The sequence below is a fragment of the Pteropus alecto genome, unplaced genomic scaffold (assembly GCF_000325575.1).
Source record: "Pteropus alecto unplaced genomic scaffold, ASM32557v1 scaffold45, whole genome shotgun sequence".
Classification (NCBI taxonomy): domain Eukaryota; kingdom Metazoa; phylum Chordata; class Mammalia; order Chiroptera; family Pteropodidae; genus Pteropus; species Pteropus alecto.
In genome coordinates this window covers 39,787,705-39,803,082 of record NW_006442491.1, presented here as the reverse complement: position 1 = coordinate 39,803,082, position 15,378 = coordinate 39,787,705, and the positions used below count along the sequence as shown (strand labels likewise).

Here is a 15,378-nt window from a genome sequence, read left to right as displayed (position 1 = left end):
CACACCCGCCCTACTTCAACCTGGCCGAGGGCGCCCGCATTGCCGCCTCGGCCACCTGCGGCGAGGAGGCCCCGGCGCGCGGCACCCCGCGCCCCACCGAGGACCTCTACTGCAAGCTGGTGGGCGGCCCCGTGGCGGGCGGGGACCCCAACCAGACCATCCAGGTGAGCGCGGGCCGGGGGCAGGGTCGCCGTGGGCCAGAGCGGGTGGACGGGAGAGCCGGCCCCGAGGACCCCCGCGCCGCGGCGGATCGGCCTCGGACTTCGCAACTCCTGCCCAAGTTGGCTGGGAGCGCCCCGGGCCGGACCGAAGCCCCGCGCCCCGCCCCGACTCCCCGGTTCCACGTTTCGGGGGAGGGAAAGGATCTGGGATCGCCAGAGAACTGCGCGTCCCTCCGGGGACCGGAGCCGCGGCCGCGGGCGGAGGGACGCTGGCGCGCGGTCCTTGGCCGCCCCAAGTCCCGGGATCCCGGTGAGGCGGGGCTTGGTGGCCTCCTCCGGCTGCCCGCAGGGAGAGGGCGGACCGCTCCGCCTTCCCCCGGGACAGGCTGGAACCTGCTGGCGTCGGGACGGGACTGGGATGGGGCGGGAGGGGCCAGGCCGGAGTCCCTCACCGCCAGCAGCAGAGGGTTGATGGAAGCGTCCCCACTGGGGGTCTGGGGACTCCCTGGGGCCCTCACGGTGCGGGAGGGGGGTAGACTGGGAGTTTTAACTGGGGATGGGAACGGGGAGCTGCCATCAGGGGCCGCATCCCTGGCTGCAACCACTGAAGACCCTCTGGGCCATGGGGCATGTCCTGCCAAGCCCAGTCTGTAGGTGGGGTTTGGGTTAGGGGGCTGTGTGCATGGAAGCCTCACGGCCAAGCAGGGCTGCGGAGGCCTTCAGGGCTTAGGTTGGGGGTTGGGGTCCCATAAGGCTCCTTGGCCCGCAAGGCCTCCTGCAGTTGGCCTTGGGGGCTGGTGCGGTCTGCTCCAGGAGCTCCGTGACACCATGCTAGGCTCATCATCTCACCCCCGCCAAACCTGAATAATCTGAGGGTCCCAGAGCCCACCTCCCCGCGATGGAGGCTGGGGGCGGGAAGAAGGTAGCTGGAGAGGCATCAGCGGGGCCCTTCACTGCCTGCCTTCCACCCGCCCTGGCCCTCCAGGGTGGTACGAGCCGAGAGGGCCCTGGTGTGGCAGAGCCGCCCGGGCTCCCGGGCTCCCCGGCAGCTCCCCCGTAAGTCCAGCACAGCCCAGAGAGGCCTGGCGCCCCCGTTCCAGGTGGGGAAGCAGGCCTGGGAAGGCACAGACACCTGCTGGCAGCCCCACAGCCAGCCCAGGTGGGAACGGAGGCCCTGGGCACATCCAGTTGATGTCAGAGGGGCTGGGCTTGTGTGGGGGTCCCCGAAGCTGCCCCAAAGGCCTGGCCGAGCCCCAGGTCCCTCCTCAGTGCTCGACCGAGATGCTGCTGTTCCAGCCACAGAGGCTCCAGGCCACCTCCAGCCCCCAGCCCCCTCCTCGCTGCCTTCATCGCCCCTTGGGTGCTCACAGGAGTGGCCTGGCAGCTGGCGGCTCGGCATCAGAGCCCCTGATCTGCCTCTCTTACGCTGCCTGGCGTGCCTCCCTGACCTCGGGCTCCTTGTCTGTGAAATGGGCACCCTGTGAGGCCCGCCTCGTCTGGACCTCAAGGCCGGGCCCGAGGAGCCCGGGGAGCCATCTGTCACACCGTGACTGCTTGCCAACCAGCCGGTGGCAGCCCTGAGTGAGAGGCCTCAGCCCTGCTCACCACCCCACGGTGACGCCCCCTCTGACCCTGCAGCGCCCGGCCATCAGCTGCCCGCTCCAAAGCTGCGGTCATGGTAGACGGATGGGTGGCCCGATGGATGCACGCCGAGTAGCCCTGTGACCTCAGACAAGTCCCTGGGCTGCCCTCTCCTCTGGGGACAGTGGGTCTGCTCAGTGTCCTGGCCTCTCAGTGGACTGGTGACAGGGCCTTGCCTGGCTGAGCACAGGATGTGTTGGGGGTGGGGTGAAGCCCACCTTTTATCATTCTGAGAGCCCCGACTTGTGTTAGTGCGGGTGGGTCACAGAGAACATGGGGCCCAGTGCTGCAGGCCGGCAGCTCCCAGGGGACCCCCTGGAGGAGATGGGACAGAAGCTGGCGGAGGAGGGGCGTGTCCCAGCCGGGACCTGGGTGAGCTCTGCTGGGCGAGGTGGCCCTGGGCGCAGAGGACAGCTCGGGCTTGGCCTCTCAGCCTCAGGTGGGCATGGGAGGGATTCCGGGCTGGCCTCAGCCCCGCAGGGGAAGCGGGGGCTCGGCCGCCAGCTGGTGACTCACTGGGAGGGGAAGTTCTCATGGCTGCTTCGTTTGCTCCGTTTCCTCGTTCTATTCCCTACAGGACCCTCTGCAGCCGCCGGGGGTGGGGAGTGAGGCGGGCGCCCTCCATCCACTGTGAGCCCAAGCCAGGAAGAAAGGCCAGCAGGGAGGCCCCTGTCCCGGAGTGGCCCACTGCCGTGGCCACCTCCCTGCCTCTCCCTGCGGGCCTGAGCCAAAACTTCACTGGGCTCCCTCGACCCTTGACCCAGCCCCCCACGGGGCCCAGAGGCACAGGCAGCCTTCTCTGGACAGACAGCCCCCCACTGGGGGGCCCTGCCCACCCCACCAGGCCGCTGACGGCCTGCACCCGTGTGCATGGCGCTCTCAGTGACAGCCTTGGCCCCTCTGCTTGTCCTCTGAGAGCTCCCACAGGCCCTGAAGCTGGAGTCCCAGGCTCCAGTTTAGGGGTCACAACTTGAGCTTGGCGGCCCGGTCCGCCCAGGTCATGCCACCTCTGGGTGTCCCCCGTTGCAGTAGCCCCTGGGTGTGGCAGCTCCGGGTGGCAGGTTCAGGACTGCAGTTAAGAACAAGGCAGACCCTCTGCCCCTCGTGGTGGGGGAGGAGGCGGTAAACAGAATTAACGATAGCCTGACAATCCTAGCTCTGGAGGTAAATAATGCGGCAGGGTGATGCCGGGGGTGTCAGGCCAATGTCTTAGGTGGTCTAGAACTGGGCGGGGACGCCACCGAGGAGGTGACATCTGAGCCGAAGGATGAGATCGGGTGCAAAGGCCTCAGGCAGGAGCAAGGTCTGAGATGGGCCACCCAGAGCACCCAGCACCAGGGGTCCAGGAGCCCACTCTGCCACCTGTAGGTCTCGCCCGCCCAGGCGCACATTGGAGGCCGGGGGCAGACGCGTCTGGAGAGGCAGGGCACGCGGTGCACGCGAGGGCCGGGGGCTCTCTGTGCCGGTGGGCCTGGGAGTGGGGCAGGACACCCGCAATCCCACCTGGGATGCAGGCGGCGGGTGGCTGCCTCTCCCTGACAAGGCCTCTCAGGCCTCAGGCGGTGCCAGGTCCCCGAGGGCTGCCTCTGTGTGGGGAGGGAGGCAGGTCTGGTTTCCTCTGGAGTGGGGGTTGGGCCTCTGCTCTGCCAGCAGCCAGGGCCGGGCCCTGCCCCCAGCCCCCCCACCCCAGGCTCCCAGCACCTGCTCCTCCCCAAGTGGGACAGCGGGCCAGGAACTGCTGCCAGGAGCCCTCTGTGCCCCCAGAGGACAGGCCCCTGGCAGGTGTCCGGACCGTGACCGAAGCAGCTGCCAGGCCGAGAGTGGGATCGTTGTTGATCCTGGGGTGCTGAGCAGGTGCCAGCGTTACCCCTGCTCTTTGGATGGGGACACTGAGGCTCAGTGGCCGCCGTGAGTTGGCCCGGTCCCAGGGCTCGGAAGCGGCAGAGCCAGGAGGTCCAGGCCTTGCCTGCCGGCTGCCCACATGCCTCTGCTCTGCGGCCAGGCCTCGCAGGCTGCCAGGTGGCTCGGCTTCATGTCTCTGGGGACCCTAACCCAGACGCTCTGGGTGAGAGCCTGGCAGGGCTGCCGTGGGAGACGCCGTTGGAGGTGGAGGGGGTCTGGCTCGCTTATTCCTGTCCCTGGCTTCCAGGTGGCCCTGCCTTCTGTCTGTTGGGGGGAGGGTGAGACTTGTCTCTCAACTGGCCCGTCCCCGAGCCCCAGCTACAGTGGCTTCCCTCTCTACTCAGTGGCTCCTCCTGCCCTAGGGCCTTTGCATGGACAGTCCCCGCCCCACCCCGCCTGGAGTGCACGGTGTGCCCCTCAGATGCTGCCTCTTCAGGGAGGCCAGTCCTGGCATTCCCACCTAGAGCAGGTGCCCCGTTCCCCATGCTCGCTTCCTCCATGATGGGTGCGGCCGCCTCCCACAGAAGCCGAGTCCCGAGTCAGGCGTGTTGGAGGTTTGCTGAGCAAAGGAGTGACTGGTGGACGAGGGTCCAGAGATCGGGGGCAGGGGCATGATGGGTGGGAGACGGGGGACCCAGCCCATCCCAGCCCTCTGACCACTCACTCCCTCCCCACAGGGCCAGTACTGTGACATCTGCACGGCTGCAAACAGCAACCGGGCACACCCCGTGAGCAATGCCATCGACGGCACGGAGCGCTGGTGGCAGAGCCCACCGCTGTCCCGTGGCCTGGAGTACAACGAGGTCAACGTCACCCTGGACCTGGGTCAGGTAGAGTGTCCCCCACCCTACCCCCTCCACCGCCCCCACCTCTGCACTCGCAGCCCTAAGTTTCCCCTGGAGCGTGGACCTGGGTTGGGCCCCACCCTGAGCGAGCCCTCGTGGGGGGGCGCTGGCATAGTCGGGGTGCTGGCGGCAGGCCCAGCACGGACGGAGGCGTGGCGGTGACCCCCTCGTGTGTTCTCTGCACATCCCTGCAGCACACGGGAGGCGGGGCTGACTAGCGGTCCCAGGAGAACAGGGTGACCGCGGCGGTGGGAATGCGGAGCCCCGGCCTTGTCTGAGGCAGCCTTCTGCCGGGAGCCAGGCCCGCCGGCGTGTGGGAGGGGCCCAGGAATGTGGAGCGGGCCTCCGGACTGCACATTCCCAGGATACCTGTGCCGCAGAGGCCACCGGGTTAGCTGTGCCTGTAGGGCAAGGTGTGCCTGCTCCCTCTGGCCCTGTGCAGGCAGGAGGCGGGGGCCAGGCAGTCCCCAGAGACAGAGGAACCCTGCTGCCTGGGGCACGGGGCCAGGTCAGACCCAGGTCCAGTCTGCATCCTGCTCTCTGTGTGACTTTGCCCAGGTGCCTGCCTCGGGGTCCTGGGCTATGAAATAGGTCAGCAATCCTGTTGTCTCCTGGGATGGGTGGGGGCAGGTGATGAGGCCCACCTGCCTGCAGTCGGGGTTACAGATGGATCCTGCCAGACCCTGCCCTGTTCCCAGGGGTGGGGGGAGCACTGACTGCAGGTCTGGAGGCCAGAGCTGACCAGCTTTGCTCCTGGCTGAGCCTCCCGCCGCCGCAGTCCCGAGGCTCAGGCAGGCAGGTGGCTCCGCTCGGCAGGCCCGGCAGACCAGTCAGCGAACCTCCTGGCCCTGCCTGGAGGGCTGCGGGCCTGGCCCAGCGGCAGGTGGGCGGCGAAGGGAGTGGTTCAAGTCCTAACAGGTGGCCTGGAATGGTGGGAGACCCTGCATGGGCTGCGATGTGGGAGGGAGAAGCAACCAGGGTTGGGGGAAGGGACTGGGGGAGGGGAGGGGTCACAGGAGGGGAGCTGCCTGTCTGGGCTCCCTGTCTTCGGGGTGTCACCTGTGGTGGCGTTACCTGGCCCAGGTGTGGGTGGGGCTCCCTCAGTGCCCTCTGCTCACTGGGTTTTCACCATCTCTATGCTTTTCTGTCCCCAGGAGGGACCTCGAAGCCCTGTGTGACCCTGGGCCCCTCTCTCCAGCGCTGCCCCAGGGGCACCTGTGGGCGGGTAGGCGAGTCAGAGGGGACTCCTGCTGAGCTGGTGGGACAGGCCTGGCCAGGATGGGGGAGGGGCGAGGGCCATAGCTGGGAGCACTGTGGCCCGGTCTCCATGGCAACCCCTGAGTGGCCACAAAGCAGGTGGGCACAGTGCTCTCCCGAGCCACGCTGGTGGGCTGATTTGGGGCTCGCATGGCCCCTGCCCCTCCTGGGTCTGAGCCCCTGGAGCCTCCGTCCACCTGTCTGAACCCAGCCGTGCCACCTGGGCCTGGGCCTCTGTCGCTGGGCGTGCACACCTGCCTCCCAGCCTGTTCCCCAGCTACACAATGACACGAAGTTCCTCTTTTCCAAGTGTGGGGGCAGATCAAACCCCCACCCACCGGGCCAAGCTTCCCTCTCCCCTCTCCCCCCACCCTCCCTGCGGACCCATACCTCTCCCCTCTGCCGCTCCCTGTCCCTCCCCGCCCCCGACTGCATGTGCACCCACCAACGCCCCTGCCTTGCTGGGGGCCGCCCGCTTGGATGGGAGAGGGGAGCACGTGGCAGCCCCACGTGCGCTTGGAGCTGGGCAGAGCAGGTGGACCAGGTGGACCAGGTGTCCAGCGGGGTTCCCGTGGAAACTGGGGGGGTCATCGCCCTTTCTTCGCTGAGCCACCGAGCGGCGACTAGATCCCTTTTGGGTGCCCCCACTGGCTACGGCTGGGGACAGAGACCAGGCCCTGCCTTCGGCGCCTGGTCTGGGGAAGACGAGCCCCACACAGGGCAGGAAGTGGAGGCTCTGGGGAGCGGACAGAGGTGGCCGGGCCTGAGCACTGGGAGGCATTTTGCAGGACTGGGCCTGGAGCGTGTCCACGTGACCCTCGCAGGGACCCTGGGGCCAGTGCCCTCAAGCCTCACCAGGTCTGGTGACAGTAGTGCCCAGGCCAGCACACTCCTGGTGCAGATGCGAGCTGGGCCCGGGGGAGGGGCCCGGCTAGGCTGGGGGCGCGCCAGGGAGTCCGGGTCTCGACCCCTGACTGGGCCCTCTGCCTCGGGAAGTACTCGGAGGCGAGGGTCCCAGGGTGGGGCTGGGGCTTCCGCTGGGAAGCGGGTGAGCGGGCGGCAGGCCGGGCACTCCCCATGGCATGCTGCCAACGGCCTTTGTTCTGGCGTTGAGCGGATGCCTGGTGGGGGGGCAGCTGGCACCGCGCATCAGGCGGCCTTCCTGCCCAGCAGGCCTGAGCCATCGCGGCCCCAGCTCATGCCTGGCAGGTGGCCGGGACTGGGGGATGGCAGCCTGTGTGGCCACAGGGAGCCTGCCTGCTTCCCAGGGTCCGTACCCCCTGTTCTGATCTTTCCCGTTGGGCAGGGGGCAGCGTTGGACCCTCTTCCTCCCCATATTGCCGGTGGAGAAGTGGGCTCCAGGAGCCGGGTCCTGGCGGGCACAGAGGGGCCTGCCCTGCTCGCCGTGTGGGCCGTGCCCGGGAGCCCTTCGCCCCTGCCCTAAGCCCCACTGGGTGCTGGTCCCTGAAGGGCTTCTCTTCTGAGTATGGCCAGGAAGTCTCCATGGCCAGCTGGGGGACAGTGTCCAGTGCCTGGCAGCGGCCCACCTGGGGTCCTCCCAGGGACCAGAGCTTCTCGCTTATCTCCCATCAGCCCCCGCCCCGCAGGCTCCTGCTGCCTCAGGCCCTCCCTTCCCTGGACCCAGGGCAGTGGGGGATGGGGGGGTCCTTTCTGACTGTCCAGGCTTAGGCCATCCAGCAAGGGAGGGCCTGACTTGAGCGCCCTACCCCAACCAGTGGCCCTGCGTCCCCTGAGCCCAGTGGTTTTAGGGACCTGGGCGGGTGACTTAGGGCTGGCGGGTGTCCCTTTCCACACATCTCCCTGGTAGCCTGGCCGTGAGGGAGGCCCCCCGCCCTGTGGCTGCAGCCCCCCTTCCCCAGATCTGGCTTCAGGTGAGGAGTGCTGCTGGCTTGTGGAGGGGTACAGCAGGGGAAGGTGCGGGGGGCTGCGTGCAGCCAGCCTTGGGATGTAGGCTGCGGTGGTAGACCGTGAGGCCGGAATTGTTGTTTGGCTGCTAGAAACGATCTGTGCCCTCCCTAGGGAACAGTGGGGCGGGGCGGGGGGTGCTGAGGAGCAGTGCCCTGGTGGGGTGCCAGCACGGGGGTGGAGGGTACCCCCGGCCACCTGGGGAAATGGCGCTGACACGCACAAGCCTGTACCGGTGTCTGGGGAAGACGTGGGGCTTGGCCACAGCCGCCGTCTGGCCTCTGTGCTTGTCCTCTCTGCATGGCGGGGTGGGAGCACCTGCTCGGGCTGGGGTGGGGCAGTGGGTTCCCACCTCGGCAGGGTCTCCAACACATGGGCTGCTTTGGTTGCCCCCCCCCGCCCCCGTTGCGAGTGGCACGCCCTCAGAGGCTGGCCAGCTCGGACCTCCCTGGGCAGGCCTTCTGGTCCCGGCTGGGCACCCAGCCAGTGGCCAGTGACCCAGGAGGGTCAGTGGGGTTATTTGAGGGGAGCGGCAGGAAGTATGGCCGATGCCGGCCAGGCTCTGGTTACAGATCCCAGCATCCGAGACAGGTGTGGGGGCTGGACCGGACATAGCCCCTTGAGCTGGGCTCCTTGGGGGAGGACGGGCGGACCCTGGGTGGCCAGCCCGAGGCACCCCTCCTCCGGCACAGGCCCCGTCTCTCCTCGTGAGAATCAGCAAAACCTGCCTCTCTCTGCTCGTCCTTTTGCTGAGGACACAGGGCCCTCTGTCCCTGGCCCCACGTATCCTGCTACCGCCATACACGGCCATCCCGGAGCACGCGTCTGCCCACTGGGCACACACAGACGCCCCCGCCACCTCACGCTGGACCCCCAGGCCCTGGCGGCTCCAAAAGGCTCCCGTTTTTTGTGTTTTTAAACAAACCTCATGGTCCTGACCTCCGCGCACGGCACCAGTCACCGGAGACTAAACTGTTTGGATTTTGGGTCCCCCTGGGGTAAACTCCACTTCCTGTGGCCGGGGGCTGACCATCTGGCCCGACCTGGGCTGGGCTGCGGGGAGGGGGGCATAGGAGCAGGGCGCCCCGGGCCGGGCCTAATCCCCCTCCAGGCCGTGAGCCCCTGCCCACCCACCCGTCAGGGGCCCCTCGGCCCACGCCCAGGCCCCAGCACCGCCCCCTCCTCTGCACACCTGTGCGGGGGACACCCGCCCAGCGGTTGGTCCCTGGGCCCCGCCTGTCCTCCACTTTGCCGTGTTTACTCTGCTTCCCAGCGGTGGCCTCTCCACTCCCCGCTGTCCTGGAGCCGTGTCCATGAGTGGCCAGTTTTCGGGCTCCCTGGTCCCGGTTTGTGGGCCGTGCTTATTTACCCAGGTGGGGGCCTGCCCAGGCCTGGCTGGCCGGCCCTGCCGTGGTGTTATCTTTATCAGGGTTTCCAAATGGGGTCTCTGCCCACAGTGTGAAGCACGGGCGAGGACCAGCGGTAGGGGGAGGGGCTGGGCCAGGGGGTCCAGGACTGGGTACCCCAGTGCTCACTCCGAGGGGAATGGCCAGGGAGCTGGCCTGGACGCCTGGTCTAGGAGGGGCTTCCTGCCTCTGCCGGCCACGGGCTGGGACCCCGGCCCATCCCTGGGAGTCAGCAGGGGGGCTGCTTCCTGCAGGGACAGGGCTGAGTCACTGCTGCCCCGGTGATTCACGCTGCCGGCGGCCAGCTGATGGGGGCAGGGCCCCTCCTCCTTCGGGGCACAAGGGCTTGGCCCGGGTCTCCCCGGCCCTGAGATGGGCCAAGGCAGAGGTGAGGTGTGCTGGCCCTGACCATCTTGCACTCTGGGGGTTCCGGCTGCGGCCCTGCCCTCAGCGATGTGGGTGCTGAGCCCAGGTGGCTGCTGGCCAGCTGTCGCCCTCTGCACCAGCCCCTCCCGAGGGGTTAGAGACCCTGCTGGTTCTGCACCTCTCTCCCTTCAGACCTCCCCGTCTGTCCAGATCCCAGCCCTGCCCCTGCGCATGCCCGTCCCTGCGCATGCCCGTCCCTGCACCTCTGTCCCTGGACACCGGAGTGTGGTGTGGCCCAGGTGCCCTCACAGTGGCCCTGGTCGGTGGCTGCTGGCCTCTGCCCGTCCACCTGTAGGGGAAGCGGTACTTTCCGCGCGAGGCTCTTGGCGCTGCCACTCCATCTCGGAAGGCGCTGTGCCCCGGCCCCCGTCTTTGCACCCAAGGCAGAGGTGAGGTGTGCTGGCCCTGACCATCTTGCACTCTGGGGGTTCCGGCTGCGGCCCTGCCCTCAGCGATGTGGGTGCTGAGCCCAGGTGGCTGCTGGCCAGCTGTCGCCCTCTGCACCAGCCCCTCCCGAGGGGTTAGAGACCCTGCTGGTTCTGCACCTCTCTCCCTTCAGACCTCCCCGTCTGTCCAGATCCCAGCCCTGCCCCTGCACATGCCCGTCCCTGGACCTCTGTCCCTGGACACCGGAGTGTGGTGTGGCCCAGGTGCCCTCACAGTGGCCCTGGTCGGTGGCTGCTGGCCTCTGCCCGTCCACCTGTAGGGGAAGCGGTACTTTCCGCGCGAGGCTCTTGGCGCTGCCACTCCATCTCGGAAGGCGCTGTGCCCCGGCCCCCGGTCTTTGCACTTCTACAGTGTTTGTCTTTCCACTGCCCTGTGCCCGGGGACGGGAGTGACTCCCAGGGGTCACACAGCCATTGATGCCTAGAATCCCCCCTGGGCCTCCTGCTCCGGCATGTCAGGCAGGAGTCGGGGGGCAGGAGCCCTGCTGGGGGGCCCTGGCCCTCTGCCGTCAGGCTGGGTGTGGGGGCCGAGAGGCAGTCCGGCTGCTGTTCTGGAAGTATGCCTGCCCCGAAATAGCCGGATTGTTAAAAATAACTCAGGAGGCTTTTGTTTGACTTTTGCTTTAAAAGACTTTTTTCCTTCTGCAGAGAACTGTGCGGCAGCGGGAAAGGTCAGAGGTGGGCCAGGCGGAGTGGGGGCGGGCGCCGTGTCCGGGGGTCTGGGGGTCTGCGCCCTTCCTGGGGCATGCCCCGTGTGGCCTTGGGAGCAGCATCAGGTTGGGGACAGGTGGAGGGCGCTGGGAACACGCCTTTCTCCCCTGCAGCCTGGGCCACGTGTCCGGAGACCCCGCAGACGACCAGGTGGACAGGAGGCAGGGGTCTCTCTGACTGCGTCCCGGCGTGTGGGCGGGGTGGAAGCTGCCGAGCCGCTTCGTCCTGCCCGATTGGCCTTCGAATCAGTATTTGTGCAAGTGCTCTCAGCTGGGAAGAATGTGCCCGGCCCTCCGACCTGGGGGAGGGACAGAGCTGGCCAGCGGAGGGTCCAGCCTGGTGGCCTCACTCAGGGAAAGGCGGGGGCGTGTCCCAGGGGGCTCAGTGGGAGCCTTCAATCTCCTGGGGGGTGCCCTTTGGTGAGGGTGTGCTGCGGCCCCCCCCCAGGAGATTGAGCAGCCTGTGTCCGTGACTCACAGACATCCAGCCGCCCCCCCCGCCCGCCCTTCCTCACGAAGACCCCTCCTGGCACAAGGGCCACCCAAGGTCCCCCAGGGCTCCCTGGAATGCCTGAGGGTTGGCCGAGGTGCTGGCTGGGTGCAGCATCTGTCCTCTAGGGGCTCATGCCCCTCCCCCAACCGGGCGGAACAGAGGAAGATGACATCAGAGCCTGGCAGTGGGTGAATAGGCTGCACCCCCCACCCTGGGGAGAGGCCACTTGGCTTGATGTGTGCCTGTCCCTGTGAACACCAGACCTTCCAGGAAGGGCAGGACTCAGAACAGGCGTGTCTCGGGGTCCTGGGACTCTGCCCCCACCGGCCTTCCTAGCCGCGCGTGCCCCGAGGGCTGGGCCGCCGGGGATTCACTGTCCCTTCAGAGTCACCCTGCAGGCTGGGGGGGCGGTCTGTGTCCCTCCACTCGCCCTGCCTGGACAATGACCCGTCCAACTTTGTTGTCCCCTGGGCTTTGGGGCCAAGGCGGAGGGGCTCACTGGTCCTGCGAGCTGAGAGGCCTCGGAGGCCGAGCCCAGAGTGGGGGCCTGGGGTGTGTGCCGGGCACGGCAGGTGCATGCGGGGGGGCGAGGGTGGAGCCTGCTCACGTGCCCGCCCTCCCAGGGGTCTGGGGGCCCAACCTTGTCATTGAGGCTACGGGCTGGGCAGGTGCTTCTGCCTGAGCCACTGCTGTTCCCAGTGGACCCGGAGCCCTTGGGCTGTGCCCTGGAGTCATGGGTCCCAGGTACAGACGTGAGACCCCCCGCTACGTTGTGTTCCCTGGGGAGCTGGATAGGAGATGCCTTTGGCAGGGGGAGCCCAGCTTCCCATTTTCCAGTCTGTTTCCCCTGTTGGGGCTCTGTGATGGTCCGGGCTGGGCCCAGCTGCTCCAGGCCACCTGTGCCCGGGGGCCTCAGTGGCCAGGGCTGGTCAGTAAGTGGAGGGGCAGGTTCTGAGTTAGCTCTGAGAATGATGGCATAGTGACCACGTGAGGCTGGAACGGGCCCCGTACAGGGTGGGAGGGTCACCGGCAGCTGTGCGAGGGGGCCAGGCTCGCTTGGGAGCTGGGGACACTGGCCACTGCTCAGCCCAGCCCCTGGCACCGTAGCTGTGGGGTCACCCGTCTTCTCACCCAGCCCCTCCGCTGGGCCCTGAAGACGGGCTGCCCCCACATGCCCCGGCTGGCCCCCACAGCCACCAGGCCTGTCTCAGCCTCAGAGCCCAGGGACCTGTTTGGCTGTTGGGTTCCCGGGGCAGAGATGGGGAGGCAGACGGGTCTGGGCCCTCGGTGCGTGTGTATACCCCCAGACCCAGGCAGTGTCCGGTGAAGGCCTCAGTGGCCGGGGCTGGTCAGCGAGCCCCAGGGCTGCTCCCTGAGCCAGCTGGCCCTCAGCATACCCACAGATGTCCCCTGCGGGAGCGGGAAGCCCCGTGCCAGGGGGCAGGGGTGGCCCTCCAGATGCCTCGGGCGTCAACACCCTCACCCCCACAGGTGTTCCACGTGGCCTACGTGCTCATCAAGTTTGCCAACGCCCCTCGGCCAGACCTGTGGGTGCTGGAGAGGTCCACGGACTTCGGCCTCACCTACCAGCCGTGGCAGTTCTTCGCCTGTGAGTGTCCCCTGGGGCAGCTGTCAGCAGCAAACTCTCGGGGGCTCGGCTTCTACATGGGTCAGGACTGCCGGGTACACATCCCCAAAGGCGGCGGGGGTGGGGTGGGGTGAGCCGCTCTCGTCCCCAATGTGGGGCGCGGCTAGGTCCGGGGGCTGGTGGCGCCCGGAGTCCCCATGCTGTCTCTTGGCTCCCTCTGGACTGGCTTCCTGCTCTGGCAGCTGCTGAGCGGCTTAGCTGCCTGCCCAGAGGAGCACGGGGCCATGCTCACTGACCGGCCATGTCATGTGTCACCTGGACCAGCCGTGTAGCTGTTGGCGCTGCTGCGGCTGGACAGGCCGGGGCCACCTTTCTCTCCAGCGCTCCACGCCTGACAGTGGGGCGGGCGGCCCTGCGAAGGAGCACGGGGCACAGTCCCCCAAGCACTGGGATCAGGGGGCCATCCTGGGGCCCTGTTCTCTGCAGAGAGGGACAGCTCGTGCCCCGTGGGCCAGTTCCGAATCACCAGGCTGGGGCATGGCGGGCAGCCTGGGCTCCTGTGGTGCATTCCCAGGGAGGCCCCTCTGTCAGCCAGAGTGCCACCCTCTCCAGCAAAGCCCTGGGGGCGGCCGGTGACCATCCAGGCAGGGCCATGTACCCACCGCACAGCCGAGGCCATGAGGCGTGGGGAGTCCACGCTCACCTTCCCGCGGTCCCGCAGCCTCCAAGCGGGACTGCCTCGAGCGGTTTGGGGCGCCATCGCTGGAGCGCATCACGCGGGACGACGACGTCATCTGCACCACGGAGTACTCGCGGATCGTGCCCCTGGAGAACGGCGAGGTGGGCCCCGCAGGGCAGGGCAGGGGGGGGCAGGGCGGGGCCTGGCTGCGCGCTCTGGTGGCAGCCTGACCACGCCCACTGCCCGCAGGTCGTGGTGTCCCTGGTGAACAGGCGCCCTGGGGCCATGAACTTCTCCTACTCGCCCCTGCTGCGCGACTTCACCAAAGCTACCAACATCCGCCTGCGCTTCCTGCGCACGAACACGCTGCTGGGCCACCTCATGGGCAAGGCGCTGCGGGACCCCACCGTCACCCGCCGGGTGAGCACGCGGGCTGGGTGGGCCACGTGGGGGTCTGGGCCACACGGGCTGGCGGGGCGGGGCGGGGCTGGCGGCCACGCGCTCACAGCTGGCGGGCGCAGTACTATTACAGCATCAAGGACATCAGCATTGGCGGCCGCTGCGTCTGCCACGGTCACGCGGATGTGTGTGACGCCAAAGACCCCACAGACCCCTTCAGGTGAGACCCGCAGCCCCGCCCCGCCCCCCCCAGGGGTGCGGGGGGACCTGGTTCGTGGCCGGTGCTGGCTGCCACCTCGTGGGCTCAAGTTTCCCATGTGCACCTCGTGGGGCTCTTGTCTGGACCCCAGCCAGCTGCCCCGCCCACCCCAGGGGAAGTCCAGGGCCCTGTGGGGGGGTCGCAGAGGGAGGCAGTGGCCTGAGGCCGCACGTCTCTGTCCTGTGAATCGGACAGTGTGCCCAACCACCTTCCCTCAGAGCACAATGCACCCCCTGCTGCCCCCACCCTGACCTCCACTGCCCACCGCAAGCGGGGCCAAGGCCCAGAGGTTGGGGGCTGAGGGGGTGCTGAGGGTACCACCACCCACCACGGTGCCCTGCACAGCGCAGGCAGCAGACTCCGGGCCACAGGGCGCCGTGAGCCCCTCCCCCCGCTAATCTGCATCTTTAATAAGCTGCAGTAGGTGTTGTGGGCCCATGTGGCTCCAGGCGCCCTAAATTCCACAGCGCATACTCACCAGGATTGCCAGCGCTGGGCCCGCGCCGCGCCCCCTGCTCCCGGCAGGCCTGCTCTCCCCACTTTGTTCCCCCTCCCCCCTCCTTTCCCCACTTCTTCCTTCCCTCCATCCCTTCTCTTCTTCCTTCCTTCTGTAGCTGTGTCCAGCTAACTCATGCTGGATACTGTCCTTGCCCTGGGGACACAGGTGGGCCCCCAGCCCAGCCCCAGGAGCACCTGTTTTGGGGAGACAGGGAACAAGCAAACATGTACCCAACATGGTAGCGCCCGCAGGGCTGAGTGCTGTGGGCCGTAAGTGGGGACGGGGCTGGACACATGGCTGAGAGGCGCAGCAGAGCCTGTGAGGGGTGCGCTGCAGCGAAGTGCCTGGACCCCCTCCTGCAGCCGGGCACCCCCGACAGGCATGGGTTCTGTGTTGGCAGTGTAGCCAACACCCGCTCTGGGAAACCAAGTGCCAGGCAGAGACACGTGAGGCCTGGGCCAGGAGCCCGCTGGGTGCCAGGTCGCTCTCAGACGAGAGGCGGGCCTGCCCACACCTGCTGGGACGTCTCGGGCATCCACCCTGACTCACCTGCACCTGGGCGTGGCCTGCGCTCAGCTCACCCTGCAGGGGCCGTGTGGGCCATGCATCGTCCCCAGCTGCCATCACACACTAGGGTCCTGGAGCATCAGCCTGCCCCGTGCTCCCGGCCACCTCTGCAGGGGGCACCTCCGGCCCCACCCGCACTGTCTGCCACCCGCGGCACCGACACCCATCACTGCT

At 68.1% G+C, this 15,378-nt stretch overlaps 1 protein-coding gene across 1 annotated transcript in view; it reads left to right on the top strand.

The window, feature by feature from the left end:
• LAMA5 (laminin subunit alpha 5) overlaps nucleotides 1-15,378 on the top strand; it is a 60,044-nt gene that overhangs the window by 12,706 nt on the left and 31,960 nt on the right. Inside the window, exons 5-10 of the mRNA XM_025039870.1 lie at nucleotides 3-164; nucleotides 4,382-4,534; nucleotides 12,705-12,822; nucleotides 13,523-13,641; nucleotides 13,730-13,900; nucleotides 14,002-14,099. Of these exons, the coding sequence (XP_024895638.1) occupies nucleotides 3-164; nucleotides 4,382-4,534; nucleotides 12,705-12,822; nucleotides 13,523-13,641; nucleotides 13,730-13,900; nucleotides 14,002-14,099 (821 nt within the window). The remainder of the gene's footprint in view (nucleotides 1-2; nucleotides 165-4,381; nucleotides 4,535-12,704; nucleotides 12,823-13,522; nucleotides 13,642-13,729; nucleotides 13,901-14,001; nucleotides 14,100-15,378) is intronic.